Source organism: Rhinolophus sinicus, chromosome 2 (genome assembly GCF_057876585.1).
Source record: "Rhinolophus sinicus isolate RSI-liver-muscle chromosome 2, RSI-T2T, whole genome shotgun sequence".
NCBI lineage: Eukaryota > Metazoa > Chordata > Mammalia > Chiroptera > Rhinolophidae > Rhinolophus > Rhinolophus sinicus.
This window is the reverse complement of record NC_142502.1, coordinates 19,544,021-19,566,245: the sequence shown is the minus strand read 5'-3', so window position 1 is coordinate 19,566,245 and position 22,225 is coordinate 19,544,021. Positions and strand designations below refer to the sequence as shown.

General features: G+C 37.0%; 1 protein-coding gene across 8 annotated transcripts in view; it reads left to right on the top strand.

Annotated features, from left to right (window-relative positions):
* Positions 1-16,676, top strand: part of PHACTR2 (phosphatase and actin regulator 2) — a 233,044-nt gene extending 216,368 nt beyond the window's left edge. For all 8 annotated transcript variants that reach the window (XM_074333669.2, XM_088795432.1, XM_019744469.3 and 5 more), the window contains 2 exons: positions 1,744-1,820; positions 12,178-16,676. In XM_074333669.2, the coding sequence (XP_074189770.1) occupies positions 1,744-1,820; positions 12,178-12,193 (93 nt within the window). In that variant the 3' untranslated portion in view covers positions 12,194-16,676. The remainder of the gene's footprint in view (positions 1-1,743; positions 1,821-12,177) is intronic.
* The last annotated feature ends 5,549 nt before the right edge of the window (positions 16,677-22,225 follow it).

The following is a 22,225-nucleotide window of genomic DNA, read 5'->3' as shown; positions in this document are numbered from 1 at the left end:
ATTTGTCTTTGAGTCTCCTTCAGTGACATTTTCTGCTTGCACATAGTAGACTCTATAAATAAAAATGAAAGAGTTGTTAGTCACAGTCACAAGCTTAAATTTAACTCATTTTTTGAAAGCCTCACAATAATGACATTTTATTGAATACTTACAGTGTCCAGTGTACAAAGCACTTTCAAATATGCTCTTAATTGAGTCTCATAATATTGTAAGGCTTTTCATGCCCATTTTCCAGATGGGAAAACAGGTAACTCACTGAGGGTCACACTGCTGGTGAAGGCATAGGTGAAGACTAGCATCTATAACTTCTGACTCCGAGTGGACTACTTTCCACTTTCTCTACCGAAATCTTTCATTCAGAGGAGAATTTAAAATGAACATAGAGACAGGATTCTCTGCCACAATCCATATTAAAATACCTCCTTTCAAAGAAGACTTCTTGATAAATGTCACTGGGCCATTCGTATAGAGCATCTTTACTATTTCAGCTCCTGGTACTAGCTACCAATTTTTACAGTGACTAAAACAATGCGTATCCTCTCTGTTGATCGCACATGTGTGCCAATATGTATACTTTTATCACAGGGGACTCAGGCCAAAACATCTATCTTTCTGCTTGCTTCATCTCTTCCAAAAATCAATAGCAAGAATTATTGCCACAGTTTGCAGCCACAGGCTCCCCATAGAAACTACCAGAGCTGAGGAATATATTTGAGGAGACGAGGCAATCTGTGACAACAGGATGGATTTAAATATAACATTGAAAGGGGTGTTGAGAGAAAAGCTTGTATATTGCAGAGTGACAGCTAGTAATGGGAGAAAGCCAGAGAGAGGCCTCAGGGCTTCCCTCTGTCTTTTCCCTTTTGTAATATTAATCATTTTCCCTCCACAAAGCAGATTTTCTTATCTCTCAGTGAAGTAATTCTCTGTGGTTTGTAATGGCATTCTGTGTTTTGGCTGAAGAGTCCATTTTTCAAAGAGATGATGGAGCTGTTTTAATTAGTATTTTTAAATTTACACGAGGAAACTATTCTTCGTAGAAAAATTAGGAAATAAAGATAAGCACAAAGTTGAAATCAAAAACCATCTGTGATCCAGCCATTACTGTCAATAGACAACTAACGTGAACATTTTGATGAGTATCTCAGCTTTTCAACCTGATGGACATAAGTGTCTCTTCAAACCCCAACACTTACATGGCATGAATTATATGTTTGGCAAATAGAATAGTAATAACATTCTATTTGATATTTTCTTTGAGTGGCTTTAAGAGCTTTGCTAGTATTTTTTATTCTAATTGTCTTTAGTTTCAGTATTAAAGAATGAATAACAACTGCCTTCTCAGTAGCTCTGTGGCAGCTAGTCAGAGCTATGTAGCGCCATGGGTGGTGTTAAATGCAGAACTTTAACAGGAAAATGATATCGTTTCCCAGAAAATTTCATGACCTGCACTATCGTTGTGGTCATTGTGGGGGGTGGGGGGAGGTCGTGACTCATCAGACCCCAGGATAAGTTTAACAAAGTCCCCTCTCCACCTTGTCAATGATACTTGAAGGAAATCTATCCTGGTTTTAGTTTGGGTATAGCATGATACTACATTTATCATACCTTTACCTGACAGAATTTAGGAATCCCTTTTTCCAAGACGTTTCTTGAAAGAAGTTCTGCTTCACTGATGCGGAATATGCCCAGGAAATATGTGACCTAAGTAACAATTCTGTTTATCTAATTTTTCCTATTTAGGCAGCAATAAGGAAAGAACTAAATGAGTTTAAAAGCACAGAAATGGAAGTTCATGAAGAGAGTCGACAGTTTACAAGGTAGGTACACAAAATGCAGTTTAGCATATTAAAAATGATTGTCTTGGCGTAGACTTAACCCCTGGTCGTTCACAGAATGTAAAAGAATTTATGAGACTCTACAAGAATGAGAAAAGATTTATTGAAAATCAAAAATAGAGAGACAGAGAGAGAGTTCTGGCAAAGGGAAGTTTTGCCAGGGCAGAGCCCAATAGGGACAGCTGTGGAGACAGAGTGGTAAGAGAGATACTGGCAGAAGTTTGCCAGGGCAGAGTATGATGGAGACAGCTGCACCGATGGGAAGGAGTGCTGGGGTTTTATATTTTTCTATGCAGGATGTATGTAGGGTGCTTGTCAGCTTGCTGTGGCGGGGAGGGGTTGTGCTGCCATTATAATTGTCTTCTCCTGGGAACTGTCCTGTTCTCATCTGTAATGGATGTTAGCTTGCAGGGAGTTGCTGTTGCGATTGGAGACTATTCTGTTCCTACCTATGACGGATGTAAGGTGATTGTCAGCCTTGTCAGCTTGCAGGTAGAGTGCTAGCCGGGGGATTCAGAGCCAAGTGGTTAATGTGTAGCTCATTCCTGTTAGCCCACAAGCTCACTCCTGTTAGCCCACAAGCTCACTCCTGTTATCTCTTTGCCTGTCCCGTCCTGCCAGCTCACAAACCCACTCCTATTAACTTTTTACTTGTCTCATCAGTGATTAAGATGGTAAATTTTATGTTATGTGTATTTTACCACAATTAAAGGTTTTTTAAAAGTATACGGTTTAGAACAGACAACAGTATGGTGGTTATGGGGGGGAATGGGACGGGGGAAGGATAAAGAGGGTAAAGGTGGTCACATATATGGTGATGGAATGAGACTAGACTTTGGGTGGTGAGCACACAATGCAATATACAGATGATGTATTATCAGATTGTACACTTATAACTTACATAATAGTTATTAACTAATGTCACCCCAATAAATGTAATTTAATAAAATGCACTTTACCATAACACCATCTAATGAACACTGAATCATTCTAAAGGGTGCTGTTCTCGTTTCTTTACTTAGTTTTATTTTCTAGGCCAGAAGACAAGTTCCAGCATCATTTATTCTCCACTTGAAGAGACTTAGTTGAAGTTTTATGCCCAGAACAGATGGTGAGAGCCAATGTGGGCACATATGTGTCTGCTTTGAGCTCACAGTAGTTATAACTTAAGATAGAATCTCAATTTTCCAAAGACATAACTTAGAATAGGAATCCAATTTTTCCTGGTGCCACAAATCATTATAGTCCTCCCATGTTGCCTCCCAGCACGATTTAGTTTCAGGGGCTGCTAAAACCGGAAGAGCCCTGAGTGATTATATAGTCGGAGCCCCACACTTCATAGGTGTGCTGTGTATTTCTCACGGGTTTACGTGCTTTGCCTTTCTATAACAGGTGTGTTCCTAGAAATTTTCAGGCCAAGCAAATCTTTAAAAATTGAGTTGTTAAAAAGCATACCAGGACAGAGGATTACATGAAGAGGACCATGGTAGGTCTTTATGGAAAACAAATACTGATCTCCTAGACTGGAAACAGCCTCTGTAAAGGCTGTACATCATGATGCTACCTTTTCAGCAGTGGTTCCTGTTCCTGGTGGTGTTCCATACTGGGGACCATGTCAGATGATAAAAGAAGCAGTAGCATAACTTCCTGACTTAATAGCAAACCTCTTCCCTGAAATGCATGGGGCTTGCATTGCTCCATACCTATTGCTCCTATAATAATACTACTTGATCTGCACAAGAAACTCACCATTCTCCTAGAGATATTTCTTATTTGTTTCCTCCTGTATCGTGTTTATTTGTAAATGCATGTAGTACTTTCAGACATCCTAAATGTATAGATTTGTGTTTGTTTGAAGGCTTCATAATCTCTTGGACCCATCATCACATGCCCATATCAAGCCGGACCTATTTGTCCACTCTTTTTTTCCCTTCCACTTCCGGGGTCAGGAAAAGTTCATACTAATATCTGACACCTGTGGTCACACTTCTCTAGTAAAGCTGATCATAATAAGGTGGCTAGATATTTATGGTGACATCGAGCTGGCTGGGCCCTCCGGGCAACTAGCAAGATGGCATGTGTTTGTGTCATTGAATCCTGAACCCTGAGATGCACCCAACCCAGGATTTGTCATTCAGGATAGTTTTACTGCTGAGTAACTTTCCTAGAAATCGTAGTATCTGGTTACCTCACTTGATAGCATTATATGAAGACTAAATTATAATAAAAAATAATCAAAATTTTAAAATGCCTTTGTGGAAGTAAGTCCTCATTCTATGAGAAATAAACATTTATACTGAAAGAGGTTCTTTTCTGTTGTACACTATGTATGAACAAGCAAAAAGAAAATAGGATGCAGGGAGAAGAAAAGTTCATTTCTTTTTTATATATGTATTTTTAAGTGTACAAATAATATAGTCTAATAAAGCATTCAAACAGTACAAAAATCTATCAAATAGTAGTGAAAATTCCCTTCACTTCTTTCCCCAACTTCATTCCCATTCTCACCAGTAACCACTGGTAAAAGGTCATTGTAAGTCCTTCTAGACATTTTTTCTGTGCATTTACAAACGTGTGTGTGTGTGTGTGATATGTATGCATTTATGTACACCTTCTTAGTCACACACAAAACAACATCTAGAAAATATTTCCATATTAGTATGTCTCATTCATTTAAATGACTCTATAGCATTTCATAGGTAATATACCATACGTTACTGAACAATTATTCTATTGATAGGTGTTTATGGAATTTTCAGTTTTTCATTAGTAAGACAATGCTACCTTGACTTGCTTTATAAATGTATCTTTGTGCACACACAGGAATATTTTTATAGTAGTCCCATAAGTGGATTTGCTAGGTCACTGGATATATATTTTTTTACATTTTGAAAGATAACATTCTGTCACCTAGAGTTTACTAGCATGGCTGGTCTACTCACTCTCATAATAATTGGGGTGATGTTGGTGGTGAGGCATCTGTATTCTGAAGAATGAACGTTAATAGTTTATTTCTCTAAGGTTGGGCATCTTAACATACCTTTATTGACCATTTCTTTTTTATTTGCCCTGACTAATTTTCTTTTGAGTTGTTTGTCCTTTTCATAAAAACTCAGATATTATGGCTATCGGCCCTTTGTTGCATGTCATGATACTTTATTCCAACCTACTGGTAACATTTTAGCTTTTTAATGGTCTTTTGTATAAGTGTTTGCATATTCAAATTTGTCTGTATTGTTATTTTTTACTTCATTGTTTTTTGTTTTGTGGAGGAAGGCCAAGATTATGAAAGTATTCTTCAATTATATATATACTTTTTTTTACACTTAGATATTTCATCCATTCGGCATTTATTTGTGGGTGTGATTCACGAGAGTAAACTAATTTTACTTTGTTCTAAACCAATAGTCAATTGTCCCAATGCCACTTATTTCCCTCTTGATGTAAGATTCTTCCTTCAATATACACATACGTCAGTTTTCAGATTCTTTTCTGTGCTCAGACAAGCTATTGTCTGTTCCTTGCATTTGTCACACTGCTTAATAAGAATAGGTTTGTAGCATATTTTTATATCTAATAGGGTATTTTCTCACCTTCAAAAAATCTATTGGCTATTTCTCTGTATTTACTCATCTATAGAAATTTAGAGTATGCGTCTTATGTTCCATAAAGTCTATTGATACCTTCATTGTTTAAGTAAATATTAAGAGATGCAAACAGCGATGAGCCGCATTTCAAAACAAAATTACAGACTTTTTTTCTGTAGCAGTTGATATCAACAGTAAGCTTTAAAAGTTTTCCAAAAAACACATTGATTAACACTCTTCAAAATGTCTTTCCAGATATGGAAAAATTAAATATTCATATCACCCAGATAAATATGCCTTGCTTAAGTTTTCTTAAAAACTTGGCAGTAAAGCAAATGTCTACTGCTATTTTTCCATTGATTTACATTACATCATTAAACTTGCATTTCAATACAGAAATATTTTGGCTCTGAGACTTAATAAAAATCATGCTTATGATTTTCAAATTGTTTTCAGTATTTCTTTTAAGAAGAAAAGGTTTTGGTAAACACTGCTGTGTCTAATCAAAATAATACAAAAATATGATGATGTTTTACATTTAGAAAATTGCTCATGTAAAACATAGTGGTGCTCTTAGCACCAGCCACCCTTGGAGGAAATAAACACGCTGTGGATCATTATCTGCCTCTTTAAATGCAACCAAGATAATAGAGCAGCTCACTTCTTAGCTCTTCTTATTAGCGCCAGACATTATCTTTTATATTAAGTAAGCCTTCCCTTTAAAACCTCAATCTGTTAACTCCCAGGGGATTTAGGGCGGTTCACACGGTTGAGGCAGCCCTGCTCCCTCTGCCTAGGTACCGCTTTATCCAGAGATAATTTCCCACACAGTGATGTATCAGTCAACACCGGAAGGATCCATTCCCATTTACTCGTATAGCTTCCGTTGCTTCTGTATCTCTGGGGAGAGACACAAAAAACAGATAATATCGGTTGCCTCTGGAGAGGGGAATTGGGTGACTAGGGACAGACATGGGAGGGATTCTTTTCACTATTCACCCTTTGAACCTTTTGAATTTTTGAAACATAGGAATTTACTACCTTGTCAAACATAAACATTTAACAGAAAAAATAAAGGATCTATTCCCTACTCTTTCTATAAAGGAGAATTTCATCATGCTGGCTTTTCTTGAATTATGTACTGGCACTAATATTAATTGTGATATTCTTGCTATTGGTGTACCAAGAAGTCACCTGTGAAATCTCCATCATGGAATACATTCTGGGACATGTTTGATCTGTAGTGTAGTGTAGGGTTGGAGTGATCCACCCTTTCATCTAGTTCTTCCAGTTTCTCCCAGTATTTTCCAGGTAGCTCTCCGGAATTGGAATGCATTCTAGGGCCATGTAACAAGGATGAGGACAAGTGGTCCCTGTGAGGATTCATCCTGTGGCCTGAGAGGTTCCAAGCTCTAACCTTAGTTCCTTAGAACACTTGATGTTTGTCTGGCCACATCCTCTATTTTCTGCCCCAGCAGCTGACCACCCATATGACTGTGCAAAATCCGAAACACCATTTGAATGGCTATGTGCCATTAAATATGGTCATTGCATTCTGGAAGGAGATCACCATAGCAAAGACAAGCCACTTTTTTTTAAATAGTAAATGACATTTCTACTATTTAAAATAATTCTCTAAATTATAAAAGCATATTGTATGAAAGGTCAAGTTTTAGTTAAAAACTAAACTTTCAGGTGGTTACAGCTGAATGGTAAGATTATGGGTAATTGTATTTTTGTTCTGGAAATTCTGTTGTCTAATTTTTTTAAATGGCAACTTGTATCAGATTTATAATCGAGAGAGTATTGCTTTTAAAAAATAAACTTTGAATTGTGTAAATGAGAACTTTTTTTTAGAGTGTGCAAGGTAATACTTACATTAAGGAATATTATCAAAGACTCATAGAATCATTAGATTGATGCTTTTGGAGTGAAAATGGGCCTCAACGGCTCATTGACATAACATTGAGTGGAAAACTCAGGATACTGACTAACTGTATATGTATAGCACTGGTATGTTTTATTTAAAATTGAGATGCATAGAAAAAAATGACATCAAAAACCTTAATGGTTTGTTACAGAGTAGGGTTATAGTTTTGTTTTGTTTTTTTCTTTTCTCTACTTTTCTAATTTCCTTAATGTGGTTATAGTGTGTGTGTGTGTGTGTGTGTGTGTGTGTGTGTGTGTGTGTGTGTGTTTAAAGCAATTATTTCATTCTTTACCATCTTCAGGTATTACAATCTCATGTAGATTTATAAATAAAGTAAACCACTCTTTCAGCTTCTAGATACACTTATCAAAATGTGACATGGCAGGAACTACACATGTGACTGAAACAAAAATTAGAGTCCTGCACAGAGGAATAAGAAGGCTGCTTCTGCAATGGTGTGAAAGTACCACTGGTGTTCCGTTTTCTTGCTACCTGGACAGAAACTAAAGAGTTGCAAAATGCTGCTTTAACCACCAGAGTTGAAAGCTTGGTTCAGCATTCGACATAATAAAATTCTGTCGGGCTTCTCACGTAGAACAAGAAGCAGTGTTTTAGGAGAACTTCCTCCTTTGTTTAATATAAGTGTAGGAGAGTATGTGCCTACACTTTTAAATAAAGAGGAAATGAATTATTCAGGATTTCTGTGTATATCAAATAGGGACGCATAGGAAAGTAATAGTTTACATTTGTGAGTAATTTTGTGTGTTATACTATCTGAATGAAATTACAGGAGTAAATTTTAAAAATTAAATTATGAAAGAACCATCTTTATGGAAAAGAATTCTCTTCTCCTGAATTCCATGATTTAAAAATAGCGTTTCCTCCTATTTATTCCCTTTCAACAGTATGGAAATAGGAAAAAATATATTGTGATTTTTAACAAGAAGAAGAAAATATAGATAACTTCAAATTTGAATCTCAGGAAAGTTCTGGAAAAAAAGAGCAGATGAAAAACTGAAGTATCCTTAGGGCACAGATAATGTATTTATGGCTCCAGTAACTTGAAGCCTAAAGCCAAAACTGTCATTCTGTCAGGTAGGCAAACTTCTCTGGAAGTAAAACTGAACTTCTCTTTCTAAATAAATGTAAACCACTCAGTAGTAACAAACTTAAGCATAATTTGCATTTTCAGTACCTCTAACCATAAAATTTTGGAGCTGAATTTGAAGATAAGATGCCTAATTTCAGCAGGATTATAAATGTCCTTTTCTGATTTGAAAGTGCAAGAAAATATATGAGGATTTTTGGTTTTGGTTTTATTTTTACCAGATATGGGCAGTCCAAATGAAGGGAGGGTACATTTCTGATGCCTGATTTTATTAGCATATTATTGCATTCCCACTATTGGTTGGTCACCTTCCTCTCTTAGCCCTTGAAGCTGTGCTGATGGTTTGTGACCTTCCAAGCGATCTGGACTGTGGAACTCACTCTGGTGGAATCCATGGGCAAATAGTGTCTGCAGAAAAAAACCAAAAACCTTATAGTGTCTTGCAGTTTTTGGAAATTAAAAGCAGGACACTTTCCAGGAAAATGCTGGGCTTTAAAAGGTTCTAAATCTCTTTGGGTCCAGTGACCCACTTTGTTACCCAACCCAATTTTTAATTTACCTTCTTCGTCCCACAGACATTCCCAATGGGAAGAGAAAACCTCTCATGTCGTGTTTCCCCAAACTTGTCCTTTGAATCCAGGACCAAATGAATATTAGGACATTGTGGAATGTTTGGTGTACAAAGCCCAGCAAAGTAGCAGAGAGCTAAAATAATTGCTGAATTACATGAGATTGTATGTAACTCCTGGAAAATCTGAACCTAACAAACACAGATGTTTGGTAGCTCATGGTGTAAATATCCTGCAGAGGCAGCATGCTTGTATTTGTCCGTACTGTCATGGCCTCCAGGGCTCCTGTTCCCTCTGCGTGGTGTGGGCACTGCTTGTGTTTCCTGCATAGAGGGCAGTAAGGCTGCTCATTTCAAACCCAAGGACATCACTGGACTTGCTTTTCTAGTAATTGCAAAAATGTTTGTGCTAGGCCCATGCTCACCTATTTCCCTTTGTGGCAAAAAGCAGGTGTTTCTGAGACAACTGTAGCAATCAGATAGTCTGAGGGTATGTAAAAGGACTTTTCTCTGGTCAAAATGAATCAAAACTGACTGGCAAATGTGGAAATTCATTTGCTCACCTTTTCTATTCCATTCTACCCACAGGACACCAAAATAATCCTTTGAATGAAAGTATGGATGAAGGCATGTTTTGATCTCATTGTCTAGTGTAGGTTAAGAATACAGAATGGGGAGCCTGGCACTTCCACTTACCAGCTCTCTGCCTTGGGCACATGACTTAGCATCCCTGTGCCTCAGTTTCCACATCTGTTCAAAGGGGTACAGGAGCACCTACCTATCTCGTAGGATTATTTTCAGGATTAAAGTAGGTAATATGTGTATAGCAGTTGAACTTGTGCTGAGCACATAGTAAACATTAGTAAATATTAACTATCATTACAATTATCTGCCTCTCACATTTTATATCAAAAGTTTGATTTAAGAGGTTTTCAATTACTCTTGAACTATTTTTATAGAATGCTTATATTTTTCTTCAGGTTATGGTTGACTTCCTAGAAAGCATGATGGAATGTCCTATCGGATGGGTTATCATAGATTCGCATACACTTAATTGTAATTAATTTTAGGGGCCTCCTAATTGGATTCTTCAGTTATATAGAATTTATAGAAAGAATTTAAAACGTTCTAAGTACATATATATAGTATATTGATTGATGAATTCAGCAAATATTCTTTGAGCACACAGAACGAGCCAGAATTGAGAACAAGTCCGATTAGGTCCTGGCTTTTACGTCCTCACTCTCATGTGGTTACGTTCTAGTGAGGAAGAAAAACCAGTAACAAGTAAGGAAACAAACACGATAATATCAAATTGTGCTAAGTATTATGAAGAAAATGTAACGATGCTGTGGGAGGGGCAAGGGTGGGTATAGCTAGGAGGGCCCAGAAAGGGGTCTCCTGAGGAAATAAAAGTTATTCTGTGATTTAAATGACAAGAGGAATCCATCGGTGCTCTGGGGAGAGAGGAAAGCATTCCACCCCCAAAGGGGGTCAACCAAATTAGGGAGAAGGTCAAGGACAGAGGGTCTGAGGTGGGAAGGAACTTTCCATGATCAGACCCAGGTGACAGAAACAGTAATATTGTGTCCATTTAACAAATGTAGAGCATCAGTGTTCACACACCTGCCCAAGCTTAGGGTCGGGGTAGAGTTAAGAAATGAACTCAGAGTGGACACATTTCTAGTTAGTCACACATGTTTTGGAAAGCTTGGTATATCTTATTTTTATTTTGACTTTTGGAAAGTCACACATGCAAAAGTCGTATAACAAACCCTGTGCATCCATGACGCAGCTTCTCCAAGTAAAAATTGATGGCCAGTCTTCTTTCACTTGTTCTTATGCATCAGCACAAATCTAGAGAGCATTTGGGGGCAAATGATTGGAACTTAGGGTATGTGGGGGGTTGTTAGGGAGATTTATCTAGAAACATGGGTTTCTAGGTAAATGAAAGGCCGCAATCACCACTCTTAAGAAATGTACATTTTATTTGATAGGGAATGGAGAACAATACAATAATATTAACAAAGAAGAATAATTGAATGAGTATTTATGATGACGGTGGTGCTAGTGACAGTGTGGGGCATAGAACTGGTCTCCAAATCGATGGGCCTGGGACAGGGAAATGAATTCGGAGAGTGGTTTACTGGGGCAAGTGAACGATAGATTAGATAAGACAAAATGCTGAATAGAGTTGCATAAATGTGGTGTCACAGAAGTAGGCCGAAGAGGTAGACCAGGTAAGGCCTTATACAGAAAATGGCATTTGACCTTGATCCTGAATATGAAAACGGAGATGGACAATAAAGGCAGGGGCTCATACGTAGTATTAGGGAACAGCATGTTCAAAAGCACAGGCTGCGACAAATTGCCAGGGACTCGCATGGAGGGCTGTGAAGTCCGCTAGCTAGCTAGCATGCTGCTCAAGTCGTGCCAGCAAAAGGTGGTGAGGGCTTTAATAAATTCAGAAATGGGCAATTGAGGCAGGACTTGATGACTGATGGGATATGGAAGGGTGAAGGAGAGAAATGAGTTGCAAATCTGAGGTTTTAGGCTAAAAATATCTTAAAAGATAGAACATTGTACCAAGTTAGAAAGTGCAAAGGCAGTTTTGCAAGGAAAGATAATTTGTATAGTTGTGCACATGCTTATATTGTGTATGTTGCCTGTGGAACATTTGGAAGGAAATGCCAGGCAAGCACTTGGAAATTCAGGTGTAGAAAGTAGATTTGGAGTCATCGACGGGAGGTGATGAGAGGCTGAAGGTAAAGAAATAGTGACTATTTGTTGATGTTTTCCTTTTATAACTACAAACCAGGTGTAACCAAACCCTTTATGAAATAATCTCACTCTGCTCAATTCAGGTCAGAACATGACCCTCAAGGAGAATGATGTTTTGTATATTGATTGCTCTGTATCCTGGATGATATAACCAGCGTCTTTTGTATTTGTACAGGGGGCTGTCTCTACTTTCCAACCTAACGTGTAAGAGTATTCTGTTCTGACAGTAGTTTATAACAGTAATTCAGGTGGGAAATGTCCAGAACCACCTGTCATTACAAGCATTACCATACCATGTTCAGTTCATTGAATGTGGACTGTGCTTCTGCACCGCAGACTCACAGACCTTCCATTTCTTATTTCAGGTTTCATCGTCCGTAATGAAGTGCGAGACCCTGGAAACATAGACTGACCATCTTTGGGGGAAGCCTTGCTTCCCGAACAGCTGATATTGCACTGGGATTTGAATGTGTGTGTTTCCGTTTATCTTGTGGTGAAGGAAGCATGTGGAAAGTGCTCCCCACCCGTACAGCCCAGATGGGGCCAACAAGCAAAGGGATGGGTGCAGTGACCTGCTGTCCAGCATGCGTACTGATGGTAAGGGACACCATTGGTTACACCATTTATTCTTCATCAGGGGTTTTAATCAAAGAAGACGAGCAGAAGACAATCGCTGGCTCCCTTTTATCAGAAAGCCAAATGTTAGAGTGCGGGTTTAAAAAAAAAAAAAAACGAGGATTGGAATGGGTGGGCCCTGGAAAGGGGTGGGGGCTGAAATCAGAAAGAAAGAGAAATATTTCATTATGTTAATGAAGAAAAGAGAGAATTGAAACAAATGTATTTTTGAAGTAGGCTTTTGATAGTTGAGACCTTATTAAGGGATTTGGAGATTCCATCACTCAACATGGATTCCTCAAAGACCTGATCCTAGAAGAATATTCTTGTTTCACCATTATGTTGATGCAGTATAGTACCATTATTTTATGTTGTGCCAGTGAATCCAATTGCCAGAAATAAGTCTATGTTTTCATGCATCTTTTTCTTAAATGCGAGAGGCTTTTCCTGACTCTTAACCAGCATGCTTACCCAAATTTTATTGCATGCTCTAAGTAGCATAGCTACACAAACTTTACATTTCTTTTTATACTCCTCACCTAATGTACCAACCTTCCACAAGGATGACAGGACTGGGAATAGAGTCAGATGTGATGTGACCCAATAAATCTAGCAAGCTTTAGAAATAAATGTTTTGGTCTTTCCCTAGCTTGATTATCTCCAAGGTCAAAACAGCCATCCTTGATCTAAGGAAGATGATATCGACAATCACATCTTTTTCTAAAAAACCTGAATCCAAAGTTAAAACTTAACCAAAATGCAAGTGTTCTGCCAGCAGTTAGCTCTAAGCGAGAATTCAAAGGACTGCTTATTTTCAGTGCTGCATAAAGTTGGATCGCTGCTATTAAAAAGATAAAGCACATGGATCGAAAAAAAAAAAAATACCCAAAGGCTTAAAAGAACACAGAAATTTTCTGCTAAGTTGAGAGTGAGAAGAACCCCATTTTGTATTTTAACAGTCTGCAGATTGCATCCGTAAATATAGCATTGACTTTCAGTACAAAAAAATCAGAGTTAATTAAAGTCGTGGAAGGTTTCCCGATGAGCCCACAGTCAGTATTGTTTACATTAAGAAGTTCTTCTTGTCATCTTGCTATTTTCCACAGACTCACGGCACAGCCTAGCTTCTGCTCCCGAGTCCATATGACCATCTATAAATACAACATTGCATTTAATTGTTCTTTCACAGTTGTTTTGTTCCCCTTTCATTAAATTACACATGAGATGTGTAATAACAAGACAAGACCTAAATAGACTTTATTTTATTCTCAAAGCTTGGACTAGAATTTTCTGAAATAATTCTGGTTCATAATATGGAAGACTGTAATTTCCAGTTTCAAGCAAAAAACAACCATTTCATCTGGTGGACAAAGTTGGATCCTGGCATCTATTGATACTTTAAAAAAACTACTTGAAATTGGATGATGTTGCTTTAAAATAAAAAAATTTTAGCCCCAATTAGCCTATTACAAAAAGCCAGGAACATTTTTAACTAAGAAAGGTAACCAGCCTTGTTGCACCTTTTGCCTCACTCAGCTATGTGCATTAATAAAATAAACCTAGATTTCTGCACTGCTATCATTTCATTAATAGGAGAAGACACATTTTTGCTTTGAAAAAATGTTGTACATGCCCACATGTCTTTCTCTGGCTGAGGTTTTGTCCATTTCATAGTGTTTAAATCCAGCCATAAACATGAACTATGTTCTAAATATTTGGCTGAAGTCATCCTCTTCCTTATTTTATTATCATTTTATTGTTTTGGGAAAAATACTGAGGAATGTAATGTTATTTTAATTTTCTCTACGTATGATCTTCAAATATTGTTTTGATTAATCACAAGGCCTCACCTCCATAAAAACGGAAAGTGAGACAGCACCATTTTATCACTCAGGAGACATGCCCAAGAAAGTCTCTCTTTGGTTGATAAAAGGAACAATTTTTCTCACCAGTGGTGTGTGTGATGCAATTTTTTTTATCCCCACAATGAGATGCACCCAGTACAAAAATGAGACTTTGATCTCTTGATACATAATTTTCTTGTATGACATGTCAGCTTTATGAACTACCTATGTTTTTCCTTCATACTGATTTACATGCTTAGAGAAAATTTTAAAAGAGAGAAGTTTAAAAGTCAAAAAAAATTGAATCGCTGCTAGTCTAATATTTCAGAATTGGAACCACCAGTTACTTCATTAGATTGATTCTTTAAATAAGCTGTGGAAAGACTCGAAGGATTATGAACTAAGATGTATTTTGCAGAATAAAACTCTATTTTCACAGCTAAATCTAAAAGGCAGAAACAATGCACATCCACCCCAGCTGCCCGTCTGGAGGTCTCTCACCGGGCAGCCCTGAAAGGTTGCAAAGGCTTGGACCTCCCCCGCCTCCATCTAATTATGCTTCTGTCTGAGCATTTCTGCAACGTCAGCATTCCTTCCTACAAGCCAGCCAATGAGCTGCAGTTCTATAAAGAAAATAAATGTGTGTGAATCGCATTGTTGTAACATAGCTCCAGGTTTGTCCCTATTTAAAGTGCAACATTAGGCCGAGGAAGTGTGTGGTTTTTTCCTGAGTCCCCAAGGTACGGTGAAGGAAAAAAACAAACCCATCTCCAGGAAGGTCCCAGCCGGGAAAGAACTAGACAGACTGTAAAACACAAAGTGGTCGTTTCCATCTTTCTTAAAATGGAGAGAAGGAACATGAACATTAAGGTAGTAAGAAGATACCATGGGCTTTATCAACATCTTCATGGCCATTACCAATTAAGTCTCTGGTGATCAGCGTTAATTTAAGGCAGCCCGCCTGATAATTTCCTGTGTATGTGAAATGTCTTGCCTTTTTTATGGTCAATATAGTTCATCCTTATGTTAATTCCTTAAATTATTTAAATGAAATCTACAATATTCAGAGAACCATTTTTGGTATCTCAGTAGCTGTTTTAAATGGAGGAAAAACTCAACTCATCTATCTCTTTGATTTATCCAGAAAAACTGACTTTCTGGTTTCATTTTTATGTCTTTTATTAGCATAATGATTGTTCACTCATCTTTCTCTAGTGTTAGTAAATACATTCTGCAAGTAGAAAGTTCTGAAATATAAATGAAAATCTATTTAAGAAAGTAAAGGAATTGAATACACCCTTCAAAAATGACCTAATATTGAAAATGAGAGGTAAGTCCTTAAAACCCATAATTTGGGACTTACACCCTGCAATTAATTTAGTGCTGCATTAGGACTTAAAAAAAAAAGAAATACAGTAGCTTACATTTCAAAGAGAGAAAAATCTGCATTAACACTGAATATCTTGATACGTACCACATTTTTAATACATAACAGGCATTATATTTATACTTAATGGAGTCACACAAACACAACCTTTAAAAACTATACTCTAGTCACAATAGAAAAAGGCAGTCTTGTCTACCATATAGTAGATAAGAGTAGTATGCCCACATTTAAACAGTGAAAGCTTTCTTTTCCTCCTTTCTTTCTCAAAATGTTCTTCAGTCAGTCATTTTTTATGTGGTCCCAGCAGCACGTTTCACAGTGAGAACACTCCCTCAGAGTAGGAGAGAGATAATCAAAATTGTACAAGAGACATAAATCTATGTGACTTCATCAGGATGGTAGCTTAAGCATTCCTAAATTCCAATCATATTTTTAAGCCTGACTTACTAGTGAAAGTATATACTTTGAGACAAAAATTAATTTATTCACATCGTTAAGAGTATGCTGTGAACACTAAAGAACCACTTAGATGCCATTTATTTACAAAGTTGTCTCTTGGCCTCTTGAAATAGTTAATCTTCCACTATTGAGTATTTGCTCTCTACTTATTGGTGAGCTGTATCACATTGTTGTATTTGACAAAGCAAAATAAACTTCTAAAACAAATATGTTCTAGAGGGGAATATAATGGCAAAAATAATCATCAAATTAATAGAATCATTTCTTGAGACAGAGCACATCTCCAGATAGTTCAAACTCAAGTTTCAAAGAGCAGCATGGGACTGCACTATAATTTGAGCGTGGCCAAAGGGTGGTGGGTGGGAACAAAGTTAGGACACTCCCAAACCATTCTCTCTTTTTTTTTCAATCATTAAGCTCTAGCCTGTATGGGAATGTGAACCACCATTAGCCTTTCTAGAAAACAACCAAAACATAGTCCACTTAAGCTTTTTCATAGTCTCCTTAGACTTTTTCAAATTAACAAATCCCATTATATATGTTGTAAGATTTCTGGCCCCCCCCCAAAAAAAAAAAGAAAAGAAAGAGAAAGAAAAATAGAATCTCCTGTGGCAACTATTCCCACCAAAAGCCAACCCTATTGGCAAGGGTCATTTTTAGCTATGCTAGGATTTGCTACACACACACACACACACACACACACACACACACACTATACATATATATATATATATATATATATAATTTAGCTCGTCAGATTGCTAATACAGCTATGTATAAGAGCAAAGCACTGTGGATTGGTGTTTTTCAGTGGGGTTGCTGTTGGCATTTGGAGCTGGGTGATTCTTTGGTGTACAGAAATGTCCCACACCTTATAAGTGGTTTACTGTACCAAGCCCCTGCTGATTAAATGCCAGTAGTAAGCCCAGTCATTGTAAAAACCAAACGTATAAAGACCTCCCCCACATGCCCCAGGTTCAAATGCCCTCCTGGGAGGGCAGTACCACCTCCCTTCAATACCACTGTCCGTTGCAATTTGAGGACACACAGGAAAAAGTGCCTGTCAAAATGTCTTCTCAGCTTGCCTTGCATTCATTTCTTTGGGCTCTGAATCATTTCTTCCCCCCTTCATTTTGACCTTTTATTTGCCAGTTCTTCAGGGAGGAGGTGACTGGTTCGCCATGGCAGTTCTAATGGGCATAGCACGGGCCAGTCCCTGCATGTACGTACACGAGAGATGTCACATGAAGAAAATCTTTCCTTTGTTTGGCCTCACCATTTTACTTCCGAACTCCACTGTTGCTCATAGTCTTTGTCAATGTCATGCGTGACTTTGTCCTCGTGCGTGACTTAGCCACAAACGAGATAGCTGACAATCGAAACAAAACCTGTGGTCTGTGAGATCACCATTAGATTTCACCTGGTAAGGTGCACCCCATGCGTTCCAAAACAGTCCCCTGGTTATCCTATTAAAAAAGCATTTAATCCACATGCAAATGTTTGAATTCCCCCTGTGTAAATAGAGTCATGTGGTTCAACTATGTTAAGATTTGTGAATGCTATGAAGGAAATGTGGGTTAACTGTGGATTGCATGCACATTGTTTATATTTCAGTGATCACCCTGAACAAAACAAAACAAGTTTTACCTAGGTGCACCATTATTAAATTATACTAACAATACATAAACATACTTACTCTCTTTGTCGCTTTTTATCACCAAAATTGAATGGTACATGTGTCTTGAAATGATGTGGATTAATTGTGGCTAATAGAATGGAATTAATTTAGCCACTAAAATTTTATAACATACTGAAATTTTTAAATGTCTTTTTTGAGAGAGAGCAACTCAAAGTTGATAAAGATGGTTATATTGTGAACTTTTCGATGGTGCTTAAGAATTCGTGTCTTATTATAAATACCAGTGTTTGTTTGTTTGTCTTTTGTTTTTAAGAATCAATTGAAGGGAGTAAATGAGGCAGAATGCCACTCCACCCTCAGGTCAATTTTATGGTATGTTAAAATGCCAATAATATTTGTGCCACTTGCCAATTTGGGGGGCTTTTCCCTTACTGAATGCTTTTGTTAGAGTTCATATTATTGCATCGCTTAGAGAACTTCCACAAGGAGAAGTTGCCATTACAGTGCTAACTACGTAGCATTAGAAAACAATCTGCATGAATCTAGGGTCAAACCACTTTCATTACTTAAAATATAGGCACTAGTTTTTTTTTTTTTTATATTTTAAAGTATTCCTTCTGTGGCTTAGAAATGTGCCAATGTGTTCAAAACATTCTGCACCGATTTCACCAGATTTAGTACCTACCCAAAAATTCAAACTAGTCCTTTTTCTCTATGTAACAGTCATTTTTAAATAAAGCACTCTAGCTGTTCTTTTTTATTTCGAGCTTTGGTTAAAGTGATAAGGATGGTAAGCTGTGATCATTATTAGCCTGACTGACTGATTTCCAATGAGTGATCTAATCCTGCATATTACACAGGTATAATATCTGTGAGTGTACATAACTGGAACTGTACACCGACTAACATGACAGTTTCTCTTTTTCATTGTTGTTGTTACTGATCTGTACTGTATTATAGTATGTGGGTATAAATATCTGCAAGTATACACACATATGTATATGTATTCCACTATTGTAATCTGAAAGTCTATGTATTATCTTTTTTATTCTGTACTGGTATTTGTGTTATTTAAGAAGCAAAATGATGCTCTATTTAGTTGTATAATATTATAGGATACTTTGCTGTGCACAATTCCAAGTGCCTTAGAACAGGTATAGCTTACTTAAGTATACATAAATGCAAATATGTATAAAATTGGGAAAAGTTACCTCAATAAAATCATTGGGAAACCCCCAGCTTTAGTTGGTTCCAATTTCTATTGTATTCAGACAGTGCTCAGTCTTTTTAAGTTAAAAGCTCATAGAATTCTCACCTGTAAAGCAAGAATAAGACAGCTTTTCTAATTGCTTGTTATTTCAACTCCGTCTAACTGAAATTTTTTTGTATGTAAGGCCTTGTGATTTGTACCTTTTATTTAAAATCTCTGTCTGAGAATTACTGCTTTAAACAGCAACTTACAGTGTATTTTTAAAACTTGCTGTCTTTTTATATCTGAGGATATTTGCTATTGATGTTTATTGGCATTGTTATGTATAAAAATAAAAGGTAGTTCCTTTAGCACTTATAATATAGAAAATAAACAGACTTCCTCATGATGCTTACTATTTAATGTACTATGAGCAAGGAGAAAGGTTGGGGACATATTTTGACAGAAAAGGAAATGGAATATACCTTCCATGTTTCTCAACAGGGGGTACAAATGGTAGCTTAGCCTCCCTGAACTCCAGAGCAAAGGTATGAGAGGAAAGTCAAAAAGCAATTTGGGTCCCATTGTTCTAGACAGAACACATATGATGAGATTCAGACGAGGAAATTAAAATTGGCGCCAGCTATTAACAATTAGCAGTACATCCTGAAAGTAGGCGTAGTAGTTCAACAACCACTTTCCACTTTTGCTCTTACTAAAGCAGGTTCTTCACTGAAACGTTACTGTCTAAACCTCAGTGGAAGAAAGAAATGGATAATGTTTTCATTTTACGTAGTACTTTCATGGCATCAGATTTTTTGTGAGCGAACGCCTCGCTGGACCTCAGCTCAGGCACAGCATGGAGTCACTGCTAGTTGGCTGCTGTCCACATACAAGCCAAGTCCTGCTCAGTTCATGAGCTTTAAACTCTTCGCCCTTTAAAAGGTGGTAGCTACATTAGAGCATATAAAACTCTAATGAAAGTCTAAGAACCTAAAGTTTCTATGAAGGTTTTTTTGTTTCTTAGCTAAAAACAGGTACCATTTCTAGGATTTTAAAGGAAAAAAAAAACCTGTGAGGTGATGACTTTTCATAATTTGATTAATACCCTAGGGAGGAGAGAACTCGTATTTTCAGTGCTTGTGGACCTAAGATTTGTTCCTGGATGGACTTTTGTCCTTGGTCAGCCCAGGTCAGACAATCTGGAATAGGGAGCAGAGAATTTTCCCTGAATTGTTCATGTTGGTGTACTCAGCAGTTCACACTTAAGCTATAAATCATCTTTCCCCACAGTCAGTTTAAGTTTGTTACATCTTTAGTTCAATCCCTGATTATCTCTGATATCTTGGTCATTAACTCTCTGAGTTCTCCCCAACCAATTCATTTTAACCCTGCTACCACGTTATTCTTTCTAAAGGACAACGCTCATATTATTCCTACTCAGAATGTTCCAGTGAGTCGTGCTGCCTAGTACCAAAGGACTCCCGGGTGCTTAACCTAACCCTCCAGATTTGTAGTTGCACCACAGACCACGGTTCCAAATTACTCTCCTTTTATTTCTCGCTTGGGCCAAATTGAATAATACTCATGTTTCCCCAAATACAATTATGCACTCTTCCAACATTACAACTTTTTTATGCCTTTCCCTCCAACTGGAATTCTCTTTTATTTATTAAAATCCCACCCATCCTTCTAGGAAGGACTCAAATGTCTTTTCAAGCTATTGCATTATAGTTTCTTTAAAGTCTTAAATGGCATATATAAATTTAACAGATTTTCTTTATAACTACTTCGAAATCCCAAGTGTGACTATAACAAGCATGTGAACAACACTCTAATATATTTATAAATACAGTAAATCAAATTTTCTTAAACATTTCAGTATTATTTACAAGTCAAAAATATTTACCCTTTTCAACTTTACAAGTCTAAAATTAGTTATGTAGTTTAAATAGAAATCGTATAGCTAATTGGTCCAATTCTACAATATTCCAGTTTTTAAAGAGATTATGAATACTTTAATACCAAGTACATGTAGATTGTCTCAATAATTACATAACAAACAACACAAAAATACTACTTTTGGCTTTGATTTAATATCCGCATTTAATTCTAAATGTTCCCAGACTTGTAGAAACACTTAACACTACGAAAGCAGATTTCACATATTGAGGCAGTTATTGGATTGACGATTCACCATTTGCTTAATATTCAAAAATCCATGACTGAGAAATGCATTCTATGGGCTCCATACTTTCCAGAAGAATCTATTGGAACCACAGAGACATATTCAGACCATTTTTCAATCCCTATAACTTTAAGGGTTAAACCAGATTAGAACTCCATCGTAAACAAACTAGAGTTGTATTCAGGATGGTGCAATTAAGTATGAAAGCTGAACTGAAGATGGCAGCTAAAGGGATGGAAAACTAAAGAGCATAACAATGGATAACTCTTAAAGGTCTTTGTAAACCTTCTAAAGGTATTTGGAATTTATTCCTAAAACGAGGGATCCACTGAAGTATTTTATTTAAACTCAGAGATAACAGCCTCAGATCTGCCTTAACAATGTAGAGACTGGATTGGAAGCACAATATTGGAAGCGTGGAGACCATTACTATTGCCATAATTTTGCTTGGAGGTAATGGTGGCCTCAACTAAGGTATTAACTATTGGAATGAAGTGACACAATGAAGTCAAGGGACAGTTGAAGTAACCGTTGCATATGGGAATTGAGGGAAATGGTAAAGTAAAGACTACACCCATGTGTCTGGCTTGGGCAGCTAGGTGAAAGCAGAGAGTTAAATTCATAAATGCATGCATCATCTAATTATCCCGTGTTTTTAAAAAGTTGTCATGTTTCAATAGTGTCTTTGTCACTTAAATGAAAGGGAACTGGTAATGATTTGTGAGCTTTTTATAACCTAAAGCTAGAATGAGTGCAACAGAAATACACCAAAGAATACTCAAAATTCACTTTATAATTTAAAAGGCACAGTAAAGAAAATTAATTTGGATTAATGTTTCCAAAGAGTATTCACCAATGAAATGTGTATACTTTTGACTCCTAAGAACAAGAGTCTGAACAGAAAGCCAACCAATATCAAGAGTTTCTGTAGTTCAAAAGAATTTTAAAGAACATTCAATTACTAGGACTAGAAGCAAGTAAAAGAATCTAAATATGTAATATAAAGGATCTGAAAGGTACCAGAGATTGAGGGGAAACAAAAGTACTGGGATTCAGGAAGCTGACAAGTGGGGTCAAGATGCAAGCTAACAG